The following is a 16,821-nucleotide window of genomic DNA, read 5'->3' as shown; positions in this document are numbered from 1 at the left end:
TTTAAATATAAAAGTGATAGATCAACCTCAAGACAATTTGTATGTTTAATACAATTATTTCTTTTTGAAACAATTTATCTTGAACAAAAACTTAGGGTAAACATATCTGAAAGTTAATAGACTTTAAGAAAAAGCAAAAGGATGTTGACTCTTTTGAAAGAAGCTTCCAGAACACAATACAAGGAACCTAACCTCCTTTGCTCATTTCTTCTATATTGAACACTTGACACTGCAAAGGGCAAGATTTTTGTCCTAAGAGCAAGGAGTTTCTGACTCCTTTTGAGACTACTGTTGCTAAAACCCTCTTTCTAAAAGGAAACTCTGAGCAGAGTCCTTATAAGTCCTTAGGGAAGACATGAACTTGAAAATCATAAGTGTATGATCTGTGACAGGGCCACAGATTCAGGGATTTGCCTTTTACTTGACACTTCTAATCCAGAGCTCTCCCTGCCCCTGGAGGAAACTTCCAAGCCTTCAACACCCTTTTATGGTGACCCACAGTTTTTTTTTTCCTTTTTAAAAATTAAATTAAATTAAAATTGTAAAATATTTTATTAGAGATTTAATAATACTTAAGATGGTAAGATAGCATGGCTGTAATTCTACATATTTCCCACCACCAGAGTTCCATGTCCCATCCCCTCCACTGGAAGTTTCCCTATTCTTTTTCCCTCTGGGAATATGGACCAAATATCTTTATGGGGTACAGAAGGTGGAAGGTCTGGCTTCTATAATTGCTTCTCTACTCAACATGGACATTGGCAGGTATATCCATACCCCCAGCCTGTATCGATGTTTCCCTGGTGGGGTAAGGCTCTGGAGAGGGGTGATTCCAGGACACATTGGTGAGGTCATCTGCCCAGGAAGGTCAGAATGGAATCATAGTAGCGTCTGCAACTTGGTAGTTAAAAGGCAGTAAGATATAAAATAGGATGGAATGTTTAATAAACAGGAACCCAAAGGCAGGAATAGAGCAGATAAAATTAGGGAAGAAGCTAGAAAGTCTATTTTAGGTATGTTCCAAGGGGCCCATGACTTTTTAAACTGACACTGTGGAGAAGCTTAATGAGTCTCTTTGACTTAAAAAAAAAGGGGGGTGTGGGGGAGAAAGACATATACTGGAAATAGACAAGCTGTAAAAGGAATAGAGAGATTCATTTCTAGCCTAGTGCTTGAGGGACTTTCATCAGAAAACCTCAATAAATATTGCACAGAGCAGTGGAAGGAAAAAAATTTAAATAGTCTTCTATGATGAACTTATATAATTTATTCCTCTGCAGAGTAGTAGGTACACTGTTCATTTTTTCCCCTTGTTCCTTTCCCCCTCCACCTAATTTCTGAGCATTCCCAAGCCAGGCAAGAATGAAAATTAAGCATCGCTAACACAGCAGTCGTAATGAAAGTGCAGAACGCAGTCAGATTATTCATAAGCTTGCAAGTTGTGTACTTTAGTGGAGATTTCCTCCCTTCTGCTTCTGATTGCTGATGAAGAATGGTGTTTTAATAGGCAGATGGTAAAGACAATTACAGTTAGGGGCTCAGCTGGGAGTTGCATCAGTTTATTGCAAATTATTAGTTGATAAATGCTTTTGTTTACAAGCAGAGTCTTAAGCAGCTTTGTAATCAGTTTATCAGTTGCCTACAAAATTTTGACAGATCGCCTTTGGGGTGCAATGTCACCTCTTTCTTGGCTGGTTATTTGAAATCACGATGGCCAGGGAGCCAGACAGTCAGATGGGCTACCTCACAGCGCAGTTGCAAGCTCCTGTAACGGCATGACACAGTCGACCTTACACCAGAACACATAAAGAAAATGTTGAAAAGACTCCACAAGCAAACTCTCTTAGAATGGGAATTCTATTGAAACAGTATATTTGCCTAGACCTATAATAGGATACATAGTTTCATGAAGTCCAACACATCAGGAAAGTTTTCCAGTTCAAAAAACCCTTAGCAGGCAGTTCTGAATCATTCTGCTGGGAGGAAAAACTTGCTGCTCCCACAATACAGAAACCTGGAACTGGGCACCATTTACTTTCTGGAAGGGGCTTTGTACGTTTCTTAAAGGGGAAAGGAAATTATCACAGTGGGAGAAAGTTTTGTTTTAATATTTTTATTTATTTATTATTGGATAGAAACAGAGAAATTGAAAGGGAAGGGGAAGATAGGTAAAAGACAGAGAGACACCAGCAGCCCTGCTTCACCAATCATAAAGCTTTCGCCCTGCTGGTAGAAACCAGGGGCTTGAACCTGAATCCTTGCCCACTGTAATCTGAGCATTTAACCAGGTGCACCATTGCCAGGCCCTTGGAGAAAGTTTCTTATAGAAAAACGAAATTAACATGGAGAGGAGACATGCCAGGAGCCAAACTATTGAGGATCCATTCCTAGCATGGACTGGGGAATGAATACCTTCTGTGATCCCTAAGGAGCCACAGGAATACAATATGGATGACTTTGACTTTCTTGTCTATAAAGTCAAAATGTGTCACTTTCTATTTGACAGATGGATAATTTCCTTAGATAAATAAGTGTGTTCATCTTTCTTTGTTTCCAAATTCTGCTTAGGCCAATAGTATCTGTTGAATGTCTGCTAAATAGCAAAGCATATAACATTGGGAATGACAGTACATATATAATTTTGTTGGGCTATTTCCATAATACTTGCTGAAAGACAGTAATAATATATATAGACAGTTTATAAACCTGAGGTTCTCTAAGTTGTATCCTGGAAAGGATTTGCTTGATCATAGCCTATAAATAATTCATATTTTTCTAATTTTCCTTTTCCCTGTAACAAAATCAATGTTGTAGGCTTAGTCAAGAAAAATATTTAAGGAATCATATACGATAGCTCCTAAAAAAGTTATTTTCATTTGTACCCACTGATTGTGTGTATGTGTGTGTATATATGTTTGTTTTTTGGTATTCAAGGAAAACTTACTGAGCTAATGGGGAACAAATACCCAAAGTCAGAAACTAGCTTTCATGTGTGGAACTAGATATTACAAAGTCTTTAAAATCTTGCCATAATACAAGGAAGTCTTGAGAATATGATTCTAGCTGACACATTTTAAATCACATGTAACTCACTTGTAACATATGTGTAAAAGAAGAAATTGTATTTTCATCTCAGCAGTATAGTTAGTGTCTTTATTAATTTTTCTCCTCTACTCTTGTTCATTCCAATTCTGTTTCTCAGTGAAGATTCTAACTTCCACAGTATAGAATTAAATCTAAACTCACCACATAGTTTAGTGAAGCTTGCAAATAGAATGTTGGGTTGGCATAAGATTGCTGAAAAGCATTTGAGAGAAAACCAGAGTATAGTTTCTAGCCTTCGTTCAACACTCAACATACTGTATTCAGTTTCCAATTTTCCACTTCTTAAGCAATTAAATGTTCTATTGACATCAGAGGAAAGGCAGCCTACAAAAGAATTGAAGAAAGGAAGCCTTGATATCTTAAATTGCAAATTATGTTTTAACATAAAGAGCATGAATGTTTTTTTTTAACTTTTTATAATCAAGTTAATGATGGATAAATAGTGCATTTGGCAAGTAGATTTGCCATTTCTTACAATGAGAAAAAGCAAAAAAATTGAAATATATGTCCATTTTTTCCCTTTAGTCCAAATACTTGAAAGCACAATCCAGAGCTGCTGGTCAGGTCTGATTTTTCCCCTCTTTCAGGAACTGCTAGAATGTTCTGTAAAAAGATGTCAGAGGCACAAAGCATGAAAAAGATGAACACTGTAAAATGCCCTGAATTGCTTATAAGTACAAATGAAAAATGCTTAAGATTATTTAAAATCAGAAAAAACCTTTGGCAAAATGCTTTTGATTTATTGCTGTGCATTTTGTAGATCTTTATCAATTACTCTCACTATTTTATTCAAAAACTATTGTAAACCATGAGTTGGCATGTTGCTGCATACAGATAAAAAGGCATTAATCAACTCCAAATAAACAAGCGTAGAGATCTATCTAACAACTATGAAGTAGTTAATACATTTTAAAGCAATTTTATTATTATTTTTTTAAAAAATGGTCTAAGAGAGTAGTGCTTAATTATCTGGACTCCACCGTGCTAGGTTCCCTTTTGATTGTATTAATGAAGCAGCTGGCCCATTGTTTCCCTTTAATTCCTCTATTGTTTTAAGAATATGTCACAGCTCTTTATTCTTTTATCAGGTGCTGTGCAGGAGGATCCACACAATACCTCATGTTCCTACTGTATTTGCCAATGCATAAAGAAACCTCCACAGTGGTTTTCAAAGAAGGGGCACACATAATTTATAAGTTCTATTCCTCACACTACTGCACTGTCAGGAATTTCAACAGGATTGGATTTGAATGTGTATGAAACAATGTGGCTACATATAGTTACAGGTACTCTGTTCATGTCTGAGATCTAGGCAGAAATGTGCATGGTAGTGAAATGGGGAAATTAGGTAGCATTTGGAGAATTATTCTGACCATTTGCTTCCCACCTATGAAAAATATTAAATCTCATAAGTAGTAGGTTCATGATGAATTTTCAAATTCTTTAGTACATATAAAAGAAGTTAATGACCAAACAGGTATTCCTATTTCCTTCCTCTCCAGAAATATACGTGCAGATGTATGTGTATTAAACAGCCATTTATCCACACACTCCCCCCGAATAGCTTTAATTTACTTGAATACATTAAGAAGTATCATGATTTACTCTAGAAACAGATGTGTAATCTGTATTAACTTCACCAAGATCATCAATTGCTCATGTATAACTCGCGTGAAAGACATAGGCTGGGGATTAGTGCAACAATATTACTGTCTACCTTAAGAGATCAAAATGCTGCAACAACTTAGTATATACTGTAACAATTCCATGCCAAAGCTATCTGAAATGCTGGCCTATTCATGCATAATTACTTTTCCTCTAAATTTCCATGAAAACCACAAGAAAATAATCCATGGTAAAATCATCACAGAGGTCTAATTTACCTATATTTCCCTGTTCTGACTGTTTTTTTTTCCTTTGTCCTCCCCTCCCTATCAGATGTATCTTTTGCATAGTCTTCTATTGGTTTGTTTCCACAAGAATCCCCAGATGAATTAAGAAAAGTAATACTTGATACAATGTTGTAAAAACTAACTTAAACTTTTAAAATGCCATCTATATATATATTTTAAAAAGCCATCAGACAAAATGATTATTGTAAAACACTAAAACCACTAAGATCTTTTTATTATTACTTTTTGTATTGTTAGGTGAGGGTATGAATTGATTTTTTTTAGCATAAAATAAAGTTACACACCAATGTCCCTGTCTATTTGCTTGAGGCTCCTTATCCTTCTGTATATTGAGGCAGAGTAATCCACAATCTAAATGTGATTTAATTGGTTCAATTTGCTGTATATTTTTATGCTAAGCTTGGGTTTATATCTTGATGAGCCCAGACATAGTTTCGCTTGGGGTTTATAGCCTCGCATTGCTTATATTTCTTTATTTTTTACAAAGCAAACGCCTGTCAATCAAACAAATAAATTAAAAAGAAACATGTAGAGACATAGCACATGGAAAAGATTTTTCAGCTTGCTATGTAATTATTAACCTGATTTTTGCCATTGTAGAAAGCCCGTGAATTGCAGATAGCATGGATGAAGTTAAACGCTTTTATACTGGATACATTTTCCTTATACAAAACTCTATAGGTATGGCAGAACAATATAATTGGAGCTTTGTCAGCTCTGTAACCTAGCAACAGATAATACTGTTAGGTTACTGAATTGCTCCTGGTTGACAAGTAGGGAGTATTTTTGTGTTTATCATGTTTGCTAATGATGGGATCCTTTCCAAAAGGCTTGTCTTAATCTTAATTAGAGTTTATCAGCAGAGGTCTGCATGACATTGTGCAGACACTGATTTCATAAATAATAAAAAGTACAAGTGAAAAATTTGGCAGGATGGGAGATATTTCAGGGCACAGCTTCTAGCAAGAGGAGTGTGAATTTCCAAAATGTAATCGAATTTGAACTATGACTTTATTCTTTATCCTCAAAACTTCAGTGCAGTTTTGACAGCAATTATGAGAAAAATTTATAAGCTTCCTGTTACGAATGATATCTGCTTGTACAGGAACCTTGATCATAAACATTACTTAGAACAGTAAGTACATGTTTTTTTCTTTTTTTTTTTTCCCAAGAATGTCAAGGTCTCAGTAGTTATTAGTTTCTATGGAACTTTGAATGTATGCCTTTACTTGTAAAAGGGAGACAGAGACTATGTTTACAACTAAGCAGCAGAGAGAGAGAGTCCTTAGATAACCTTTCCATGTGATATAAGTGAGGAATGTGTCAGATATCTGCTTTAGTGCCTGATGTCATCTGATAAAGACTTCATGCCCCTACAGTAAGAATGGGTTCTTGTTGTTGTTGTTCTGATTTACACAATAGGATCTTTTGCAGCTTGGGAGAGATGCAATACTGAACACCTGTATAATTAGTTACATATCATCAAAATAATAAAAATAAGCATTGTAAAACCAGATACAATTACAAATTTACTAAGTTTTTAATTAGCTGACTCAACTAAAAAAATGTTGTGAAGTCATTACTTCATAGTTTTGCCTGCTTTTACCTTTTCACTTATCATTTGTACAGCACTCACATGGTCTAGATCTACATAAATATTTCAAGTTGGAGCCAGATGGTGGTGTACCTAGTTGAGTGCACATGTTATAATGAACAAGGACCCAGGTTCAGTCCCCACATGCAGTGGTGAAGTAGGGCTGCAGGTGGCTGTCTCTCTCCTTATCTATTTACCCTTTTCTTTTGATTTCTGGTTCTTCTTCTAGTGTTTGCCCTTCTTCCGTAGCCAGTCAACAGCGTCAGGTTGAAAGTTATCAGGAGCTGCTTGTTGCTGGCTTTGAAAGTGACTGGGATCCATGTGGATTCAGTCGGCTAGGAAGGATCATCAGTTTCCCCAATGAATGGGTACTCACGGGATGCACCACGAGAAGGTCGATCCAATGCATCCCTTGATTTCTGGTGATCTCTATCCAATAAATAAAGATGACAAACATTTTTCTTTTTGAATTCCAAGTTCATTCAAATAAGTATAGTTAATGTAAGCCAAGTAAACTCCATCTAGACAACAACTTTATTTCACTAAGACCTTAACTTTTAAGTGACAGTTTATTAAAGTACATTTACTAAGAAAACTGTGAAAATGTCTTGTTCCTGTTTCTATTTGTTTTGTTTTAACTATCTTAAAGCATTCCATTAAATGTAGATTCCAAACTTAGCTGTGATGGAAAAAACCCTGCAAATATTTTAAATTCATAGTGTGATAATGTTATGTGAAAAATAGTAGCGTTTTTTTCTCTCAGTTGATATATATCAAATTTCACTTCAGTGTCATTAAAGTTAAGTGTTTTTACACCCAACGCTTTTCATCTTGCAAAATTGAAATTCTATACCCATCAAACTATCACTCAGCATTTCCTCCTGACCCAGCCTGTGGCAAACAACATCTCATTTTCTATGTCTGTGATTTCTAATACCCTAAGTACTCTATAGAAATGGAATCATAGTGTTTGTCTTTCTTGTGACTGACATAGTTCACTTACATAGTGAACTATCCTTAAGGATCATCTGTGTTGTCCCATATGTTAGAATACCTTTGCTTTCTAAAACAGAATTATATATCAGTGTGTGAATGTACTACACTTTACTTAGCCATATATTTGTCAATAACACTTGGTTAGGTTCCCTGACTTAGCTATTTTTAACAATATTCTTATCAGCGTGTGTATGTGTAAATATCTCTTGGAGATCCTGTACTCATTTCTTTTGAATATATACCCAGGGAGGGGACTACTAGACAATAAAGTAATTTCATCTTCAAGTTTTTTGAGGGACTATCCTGCTGTCCACAGTACTATACTATTTTGTAATGCAATAAGTATTGCACGTGAATGCTAATTTATCCACATTATTGCCAATACTTGACATTTTCTGAGGTTTTTGAGTAAATGTGTGTTTGTGATAATAACAAATGCCGAATGTAATACCCTTTGTTATTTTGCCTTTTTTTAGTATCTTTATTTATCATTGACTAGAAAAAGAGAGGAACTGAGAGGGAAGGGAGAGATAAAGAAGGAGAGAGACAGAGCAACACCTGCAGACCTGCTTCACTGCTTCACCACTTATGAAGCTTTTCCCCAGCAGGTATGGGGACCAGACGCTTGAACCCAGGTCCCTGCACACTGTAATGTGTAGGAGCATCACCACCTGGCCCTTGTTATTTTTCCTAGGGTGTGAAATTAATTGACACAAGATGACAAAATAGCTAAATATCAACATGACTTAGCATTTGTATGTGTTCAGAGTTGTTTATCAGGATAGATGAATATTACTGCCTTCCATTCAGTTGTAAATTAATGTTGATCTCTCCATTCTAGCTCCAAACACCTGAAGGTTTAAAACTGATTCCCTCCTAGAAGGAGTTAGCTACTACCTCAATTTCATCAAGTATGCTTGCTCATTAAATTCATAGGTTTGTCTTCTCATCCAGGAGAAATTTCTTCTCCTGGATATAGCAGTACAGAGCAAGTCAATGAAAAAAAAAATCCAGTTAGATCAAACTAAAAGGGTAATAGCTAACAATAAGCATTCATTTTGATCTTAGCCACTGTTCTTACACTTTCATATATACTAGTTCATTTAATCCTCATACTAACAGTACAAATTCAGTACTATTGTTTCAATCCTAATTTTCCTTCCTTCTTTCTTCCTCCCTCCCTCCCTTCTTTCCTCCCCCTCTCCTCCCCTCCCCACCCCTCCACTCCTTTCCTCTTCTTTCTTTACCAAAGCACTGCTTAGCCTTGGTTTTTGTTGTTGTAGATGATTGAACCTGGGACTTCAGAGCCTCATGGAATAAGAGTCTGTTTGCATTTCTATTATGCTATCTCCCCCACCCACAATTATAATTTTCCACAGTGAGGAAACTGATGGACAGATTCAAACAAATTCAAAATCAAATAGTAAGTGGCAGCCAAAGATTTGCTCCTGATAGTTCACTGACATCGCCTATACAATTCGTTTCAGATTGTATTACATGCCCCCCCACACACACACTAACAATCACACTTAGAATTCTGAGTTTATTTGGATATATATCTGAAACTATGTTACAGTACTGGGATATTTTTCCTCTAAATGATTCCTCTCAAATTAAATATTTTATATTCACCATCTAACAAATTCAACCAAATAGTTTCATGGAGGTAACCCTTTAGTTTTGTAGTGTCACTCACCTCTAACTTTCCTGAATGTGTACTTAGTATGTAATTTTTAATGATTCTATCTCTTCTGGTTTTTTTTTTTTTTTTTTTTTTTTGGTCACTAGGATAATAGCTGGGGCTCAGTGCCTAGAAGCCTCCACCATTCCTGTTTTTTTTTTTTTCCTTTCTTTTCTTTCTTTGTTATAGAGGGTGAGAGACAGAGAGAGAGAGAGGGAGGAAAGAGAGAGAGAGAGAGAGAACGAGAAGGTAAGAACAAGCAGAACTGCTCCACCACCTGTAGACCTTCTCCATTGCAGGCAGAGATGAGGACTTGAACCTGGGTCCTCAAGCAAGGTAGGTTGTGTGCTCTACAGAAGAAATCACTATTCAGCTCTAATTGCCTTTTTTTTTTTTTTTTTTTACTGGAGCACATCTCTAACTTTTAGTGGTGTGGGACAGCTCTGCCCCATAAATGTTGAGATACTCCAAGTTTCAATCTCAACCCTTTTTTTAAAACTCTGTCCTTTCTTTGAGTTATAACATTAGTGCAATGAATACCCTCCAAGTTTCAAATGTGTCCTAGATACATGTACCCCAAAGTCTCTCAGAAATTTTCAAACTCTGTTTTCCAATTTATTATTTCCATGCATGTATACAGTTATACACAGCACACATACACTTGAAGTAACTTTGGAGTTGCCTAGACAGAAATCTCAATAATCATTCTATCATTGACCATATGTGTGAGGTTGGGCAAATTGGGTCACCTATCCAGATTTTAATTTTTCTCAACTTTAATCTGAGGTAAGCATCGCCTGTTCACAGAATAACTGACATGATTAAATATAATAGGTTAAGTGCTTAAAACTCATAGCCTAGGGGACTGGGTGGTAGCACAGCAGGTTAACTGCACATGGCGCAAAGCGCAAGGACTGGCATAAGGATCCTGGTTCAAGCCCCCAGCTCCCCACCTGCACGGGGGTCACTTCGCAAGCGGTGAAGCAGGTCTGCAGGTGTCTATCTTTATTTCCTTTTCTCTGTCTTTCCCTGCTCTCATGATTTCTCTCTGTGCTATGCAACAACAACAGCTGTAACAATGACAAGAAGGGCAACAAAATGAGAAAAATAGCCTCCAGGAGTAGTGGATTTGTAGTGCTGGCACCGAGCCCCAGCAATAACCCTGGAGACAAAAAAAAAAAAAAAATCACATAGCTTATGGGGGCTCCCAATTGATATCAATCCTTTCATTGTCATTTTCAGCAGCTTCCTTTCTCTCATTAACCTCACTAAGTCACCATAAAACTCCCTATCTTCTTTAATTTTTTTGTATTATCTTTATTTATTTATTGGATAGAGATAGCCAGAAATCAAGAGGGAAGGGGGTGATAGAGAGGGAGAGAGACAGAGAGACACCTTTAGCACTGCTTCACCACTTGCAAAACTGTCTCCCTGCAGGTGGGGAATGAGGGCTTGAACCGGATCCTTGTGCACTGTAACATATGAACTCAACCAGGTGCACCACCACCCGGCCCCACCATGAAAGTCTTTAAACCATGTCTATGAACTTGACCCTTTCCTCCCTCAAAATTTACATTTTTTCACAACTGTAATAGAACACTATCTTCCAAATTGTCTTTGTAACATTTTCTATGCCTTCAGATTATTTTCCCAACAAATCCAAGATCTATTTTCTTGGAGGAGAAAAGACCATGTCAAAAATTTACTTAGCCAGCCCCTTAAATAAAATACATACAGTCTCCACACCATGATTCAGACACAGTTGTTTTCATGCTAATGTTCGTATCTGTCTCATCTGCTCTAAACTTTGTGTTTGAGCAAGAGTTTACTTTTAACATCTGCCCATTCTGACAAGAACTAATTCCATTGCTAAGTTGGAATCAGTTCTTGTCTATTTTTCTCCCTCTCTTTCCCCTCTTAATATCTTTCTGTCCTATTGAATAAAATAGAAAATAAACAAATAAATAAAATGTTTACCTGTTTATATGTGTATAATTTAATTATATAGCTCTGTATGAAGCATAGTGCCCAGCCTGGCACCCAGCAGTGATTTCAAATATGAATTGCTGATAAATGATTTGAGTGTTTAAATCTTAAGAACTGTGACTTTCTCATCAAGCTTACCTCAATCTAACTCAAGCTTTTAAGATGATATTCTTTGGCTAAACCATAAAGTGATAGAGATAATAAAATATAAAACATTAGTAAGTCTGAAAGCAGACATGTTTTGCGACTGCCAGGCTACCTAAAACTGTAACAAAACAGATTTTAGCTCATTGTTCTTTGCACTTAATATCAGTAAATTTACTTTCCTTGATCGATTGCTTCTTTTCATTTTAGTTTGAGCACACATATTCTTAGGTATTTGGAACTGTTAAGATAATGAGTCATTGTAAATGGTAACTTCTCTAAAAATCTCAAGTTCTCCTGATTGAAAACTTTTCCTTTCCTGAAAGATACCCAGGGGTCAATTTACCTATGATGCCAACTGATCAGAATTAGTAAATTTTTACTACTAATGTCCACCATTCATCACTGAAACCCAATAACAAAGACCAGGCTGTGAAGTAAGCCTGTATTGTATTGCTTTGCTCGGTTCACCTCTCTATTACATAGACTTACTTAATAAACTGTATCCCCAAGGAGAGATAAGGTACGAATGATTACCTTGTCTACAGCTGTAAGTAGTTTGGATCTGAAAGCTCATCAGAGAAGGCATAGCAGCTGAAGAAGCCTTCCCGACCAAAGAAGTGTCACCAACAGACACTGCCACTTAGCACTTTTCAACTTATACCTGATTACAGTGATATTTAATATACATATTTGTAAAATAGTCAGATGCCCAAATAAATCTTTTTTTTCAACCTTGATAAATGTGTATGCTTTTAGATATGCCAGTGTCAAAGTAGAAAAAAAGATAGTTGATTTTAGTCTCTCTCTTCTCCCTCTCCCTCTCCCATTTTCTCTCTCTCTCTCTCTCTCTCTCTCTCTCTCTCTCTCTCTGTGTGTGTCCATGTCTCATCCCCCTCCATTGAAAGGTTCCCTGTTCTTTATCCCTCTGAGAGTATGGAGCAAAGATCTTTATGGGGTGCAGAAAGTTTGAAAGGTTCCCTGTTCTTTATCCCTCTAAGAATATGGAGCAAAGATCTTTATGGGGTGCAGAAGGTGGGAGGTCTGGCTTCTGTAATTGATTCTCTGCTGGATATGGACATTGGCAGGTGGATCCTACCTCTCAGCCTATTTCTGTCTTTCCCTAGGGGTAGGGCTCTGGAGAGGTGAGATTTCAGGACACATTGGTGAAGTTATCTCCCCAGGGACGTTGTTGGCATCATGGTAGCATCTGCAATTTGGTGGCTAGAAAGCATTAATATATAAAGCAGGACAAATTATTTAATAAGCAGGAATCTAAAGGTAAGGCTAGAACTAAGGTTCTTAATGTGGGAAGAAGCTAGGAAGTCTATTTTAGGTATGTGCCAAGAGGCCCATGGCTTTAGTAATTCTTACCTGAGCCTGACAGCTAGTCTCTTAATGCATATTTGTGTTTTATTTTGAAAACTTTCATGCAACCTTTCTGTAACCTTAGCTTTTATTTTATTTCTTCCAAAACCCTATACTACTCTGAATGGTGTTTCATTTGCTTACCTTTAGTCTGCTGGTACAATTAGTTGTTCCAGGTTTCTCTAAAACCATGTCTTGATTCTTCTGTGTAGCTCTACTATGTCATATGCTGTTCTTATCTTTTCCACAGGATTTTGACCACAAGTTGTTTAAAAACTTCAGTGTCTCTGAGGTGGAAAAAATGAAGTGTAGTTGAACACAGTTATGCTGAAAGATAAACAGAAGTATCACTTATCAGAATGGGTGCAATTTTTGCTTGCTTAATGAGTATAATATATAGCTTTGCAATCTATATACAATGGAGGGATTCATATAACGTAAAGTATGCCACATTAATTCAGACATAACTGTAAATGATATATATCTAGGCTAGAGAATGCGGATAACAAAATATAAGTGCTTTTTTCTGTCTAAACATGTTAAAAAATGAGCTTTGGTGATCATATTGCAATACATTAGGAGATGTCCTCTTAGAGTTAATTTTCTTCTTAATGCACCTCCTGTGTGTGTTTGAAGTGCATAGCCAGGGTATATCTTAGTGTTTGAAGAGAGAGTCCTTTTTCATTTAAACAAATCTTTATTTCAATAAGCCTTTTTGAAAAGGATTTTTGGCATATCTCCTTTTTCAGGAGGTTCAATCAGGGTAAATGGAGATAAAGGAACTACATTATAAGGAATATTATATAAGTAAAGATCACTCAGCCAAAAAAAAAAAAGAAAGAAAAAGGAAAAGCAGCAGCAAGTAGGATAATGAAACTTCATGTTCTTTGTCTTGAACTGTCAAACTTTTGTTTATTTTAAGTTGTAATTCCTGATATTCTCCTAATGAAATGATTGGGGGAAGGAGAGAGTAAATTCTTAGGTTCACACAATACAGAAAGAATAATTGCAAAGGCTCACCCTGAAATGAATTTCTTTCTTTATTATTACTTTAATGAAGCTTTCCCCCTGCAGGTGGTGACTGGGGGGCTCAAACTTGGGTCCTTGCACATTATAACATGTACACTCAACCAGGTATAATGAATTTCTGAGACTGACTCCCTGCCATGCCTCTTCAATACCTCAGAATCGTAGGGCTCATAATTAAAGCAAACCTGGAGGGCAAATAGTACAGAACTTCCCATGGGTTATATCTATACTGGGTTCTTAGTGTTCTCTTTCAACTGCTCCCCAGATTGTTCATTTAAGGCAAGGGATACCAACTGCCCACAGAGGAGGGAAGAGAAGTGCAGCCAGACAACCAGCTGTTGTCTTGATCCACTAGTCCACCCCTTTGAAATCAGTGTGAAAGACATGAGAAGGTGCTATTGACACCATCCCAGTGTGCAGCAGGCTCACGTATTTAATGTCAATTCTATCTTTCTTTTTTTTTCTCCTTCTTAATAGGGGGTCAGCTTTGGTGCACAACGACGAAGGCCATCTCTGAGGGTGAAGAGCTAATTGCCTTTGTGGTGGATTTTGACTCAAGGCTACAAACTGCCAGTCAGATGACTCTTACAGAAGGGATGTACCCTGCTCGCCTGCTGGACTCCATTCAGCTGCTTCCTCAGCAAGCTGCCATGGCTTCTATTTTGCCTACAGCTATTGTCAATAGTAAGTGCTGAGTGCAATAGCCTAGTACAATAGCTTTGTAGTAATGATAGGTATTCATAGGAGAGGGGGAAAATGCCTGCTGACAGGCAACCAGGGACAAACCTTTTCCTCTAGTATTATAATTTTATTTTATCTTCTCTCAAACTTGAAGGGAATGTAAAAAAGAACACTTAGATCCATTCATGTCAGCTTGGATTCCTGAATGTCACACACTCCAAAAATCCGACATTCTAAATGAGCTGAGCAATATTCAACACTACTTAGCTCAAAGAAACCAACAGCTTTTGTTGATGTTCCTACAGTAAGGTAAATGTGATATTCTTTAAAGATTACAGAGTTTAAAACTTTTTAAAACATAGAAAGAGAACACAAATAAAAATTTGATTAGGCTAACAAAAGGGAATGTAGCCTGGATAAGTCAAGACATTAACATGCACACACAAAAAAAGGAAAGAAAAGAAAAATACAAAGAAGCTTAAAATTCTCTCTCTTTCTTTTTCAAATTTCTCTTGCAAATATGCCTTTTAAATTATATGTTATCAAAATGATTTATTCAGGGGCCAGGAGATAGCTGAACCATAAAGCATATGTCCTGCTATCAGTAAGGCCCCATACCTGATACAAAATGGAAGTACCACTGTATCAGGGAAAACTCCCTGAAAAATGGAGTGGTGTTGTAGTCTCTCTCTCTCTCTCTCTCTCTCTCCCTCTCCCTCTCCCTCTCCCTCTCCCTCTCCCTCTCCCTCTCCCTCTCCCTCTCCCTCTCCCTCTCCCTCTCCCTCCCTCTCCCTCTCCCTCTCCCTCTCCCTCTCCCTCTCCCTCTCCCTCTCCCTCTCCCTCTCCCCTTTCCCTCTCCCTCTCCCTCTCCTTCCCCTTCCCTCCCCCAAGTGCACATGTGTGAGCACACACACATACACACCTATGAAATTTTAAAAAACGAGTCCATGAGCATTGGGATTATACATGTGTCACCTTGATACTACTGGCAAAAGAAAACAATGAAATAATTGGACTTTCTTTAGAGGCTTTGAACACATAAAACAATACTTTATACAGAAAAGCTATGGTCTAGGCGTCCCACAATCTGAGTTTTAGATTTGACTCTTCTTTTACTTACCTCCATATACCTACATGAGTAACAACCACATCTTATGAGAACAGATTCTGTTTCCTTTAAAATGTTTTTTTTTTTTAATTTTTTAAATATTTATTTTGTTTATTTATTCCCTTTTGTTGCCCTTGTTGTTTTTATTGTTGTAGCTATTATTGTTGTTGTCGTTGTTGGATAGGACAGAGAGAAATGGAGAGAGAAGGGGAAGACAGAGAGGAGGAGAGAAAGATAGACACCTGCAGACCTGCTTCACCGCCTGTGAAGCGACTCCCCTGCAGGTGGGGAGCCAGGGTTAGAACCGGGATCCTTATGCTGGTCCTTGTGCTTTGCGCCACCTGCGCTTAACCCACTGCGCTACAGCCCGACTCCTGAAATGTATTTATTTATGTAATGAAAGAGAGAGAGCCCGGATCAAGCCCCCGGCTCCCCACCTGCAGGGGAGTCGCTTCACAGACGGTGAAGCAGGTCTGCAGGTGTCTCCCCCCTCTCTGTCTTCCCCTCCTCTCTTCATTTCTCTCTGTCCTATCCAACAATAAACAACATCAACAATGGCAATAATAATAACCACAACGTGGCTACAACAACAAGGGCAACAAAAGGGGGAAAAAGTGGCCTCCAGGAGCTGTGGATTCATGGTGCAGGCACCGAGCCCAGCAATAACCCTGGAGGAAAAAAAAAAAAAAAGAAAGAGAGAGAGAGACTGATTTAACCAGGCCACTGCTCTGGCATATGTTGCACTGGGGGATTGAAGCCAAGGCCTCATTGGTGCAATCCAGTGCTCTACCCACTGAGTCACCTCCCTATTGCTAAATGGTATATTTAATTAATTAATTTATTTATTAATCTACTCACCAGCAATAGCACTCACTGAAGAGTGTGAATAAAACAAACTTGGTTACATGGATTAAAGAATAACGAGGGATAAAACACACAGGGAAATTTTTTATTAACAATAAAAGTATAAGCAGAATTCAGATGTTTGCTTATTAGGCATTGCATGACTATTATCTACAGTTTAAAGTGCTTAATATTTCACTTAGATTACTCCAGTTGTTTCCTACCAGTCATACATTTTCTTTTCAAACTCACTGCCCTAAAAGCATGATTCCATGGCTATGATTCTATAATATCTGATTTGGTCAGTCTCTTGCTTAAAAAGCTTATTGCTTTTCCATTGCTAGTCACAAGGATAAAAATCAGAATTTCTCAA

At 37.4% G+C, this 16,821-nt stretch overlaps 1 protein-coding gene across 3 annotated transcripts in view; it reads left to right on the top strand.

Moving 5' to 3' along the window:
- The window catches only part of ZFPM2 (zinc finger protein, FOG family member 2), a 602,281-nt gene that overhangs the window by 577,243 nt on the left and 8,217 nt on the right, over window positions 1–16,821 (top strand). For all 3 annotated transcript variants that reach the window (XM_060195956.1, XM_060195948.1, XM_060195963.1), the window contains one exon: window positions 14,294–14,500. In XM_060195956.1, coding sequence (XP_060051939.1) covers window positions 14,294–14,500 — 207 coding nt within the window. The remainder of the gene's footprint in view (window positions 1–14,293; window positions 14,501–16,821) is intronic.

This window comes from Erinaceus europaeus, chromosome 1 (genome assembly GCF_950295315.1).
Source record: "Erinaceus europaeus chromosome 1, mEriEur2.1, whole genome shotgun sequence".
Lineage (NCBI taxonomy): Eukaryota > Metazoa > Chordata > Mammalia > Eulipotyphla > Erinaceidae > Erinaceus > Erinaceus europaeus.
Note: the sequence above shows the minus strand (reverse complement) of the source record. Positions and strands in the feature narration are given on the sequence as shown.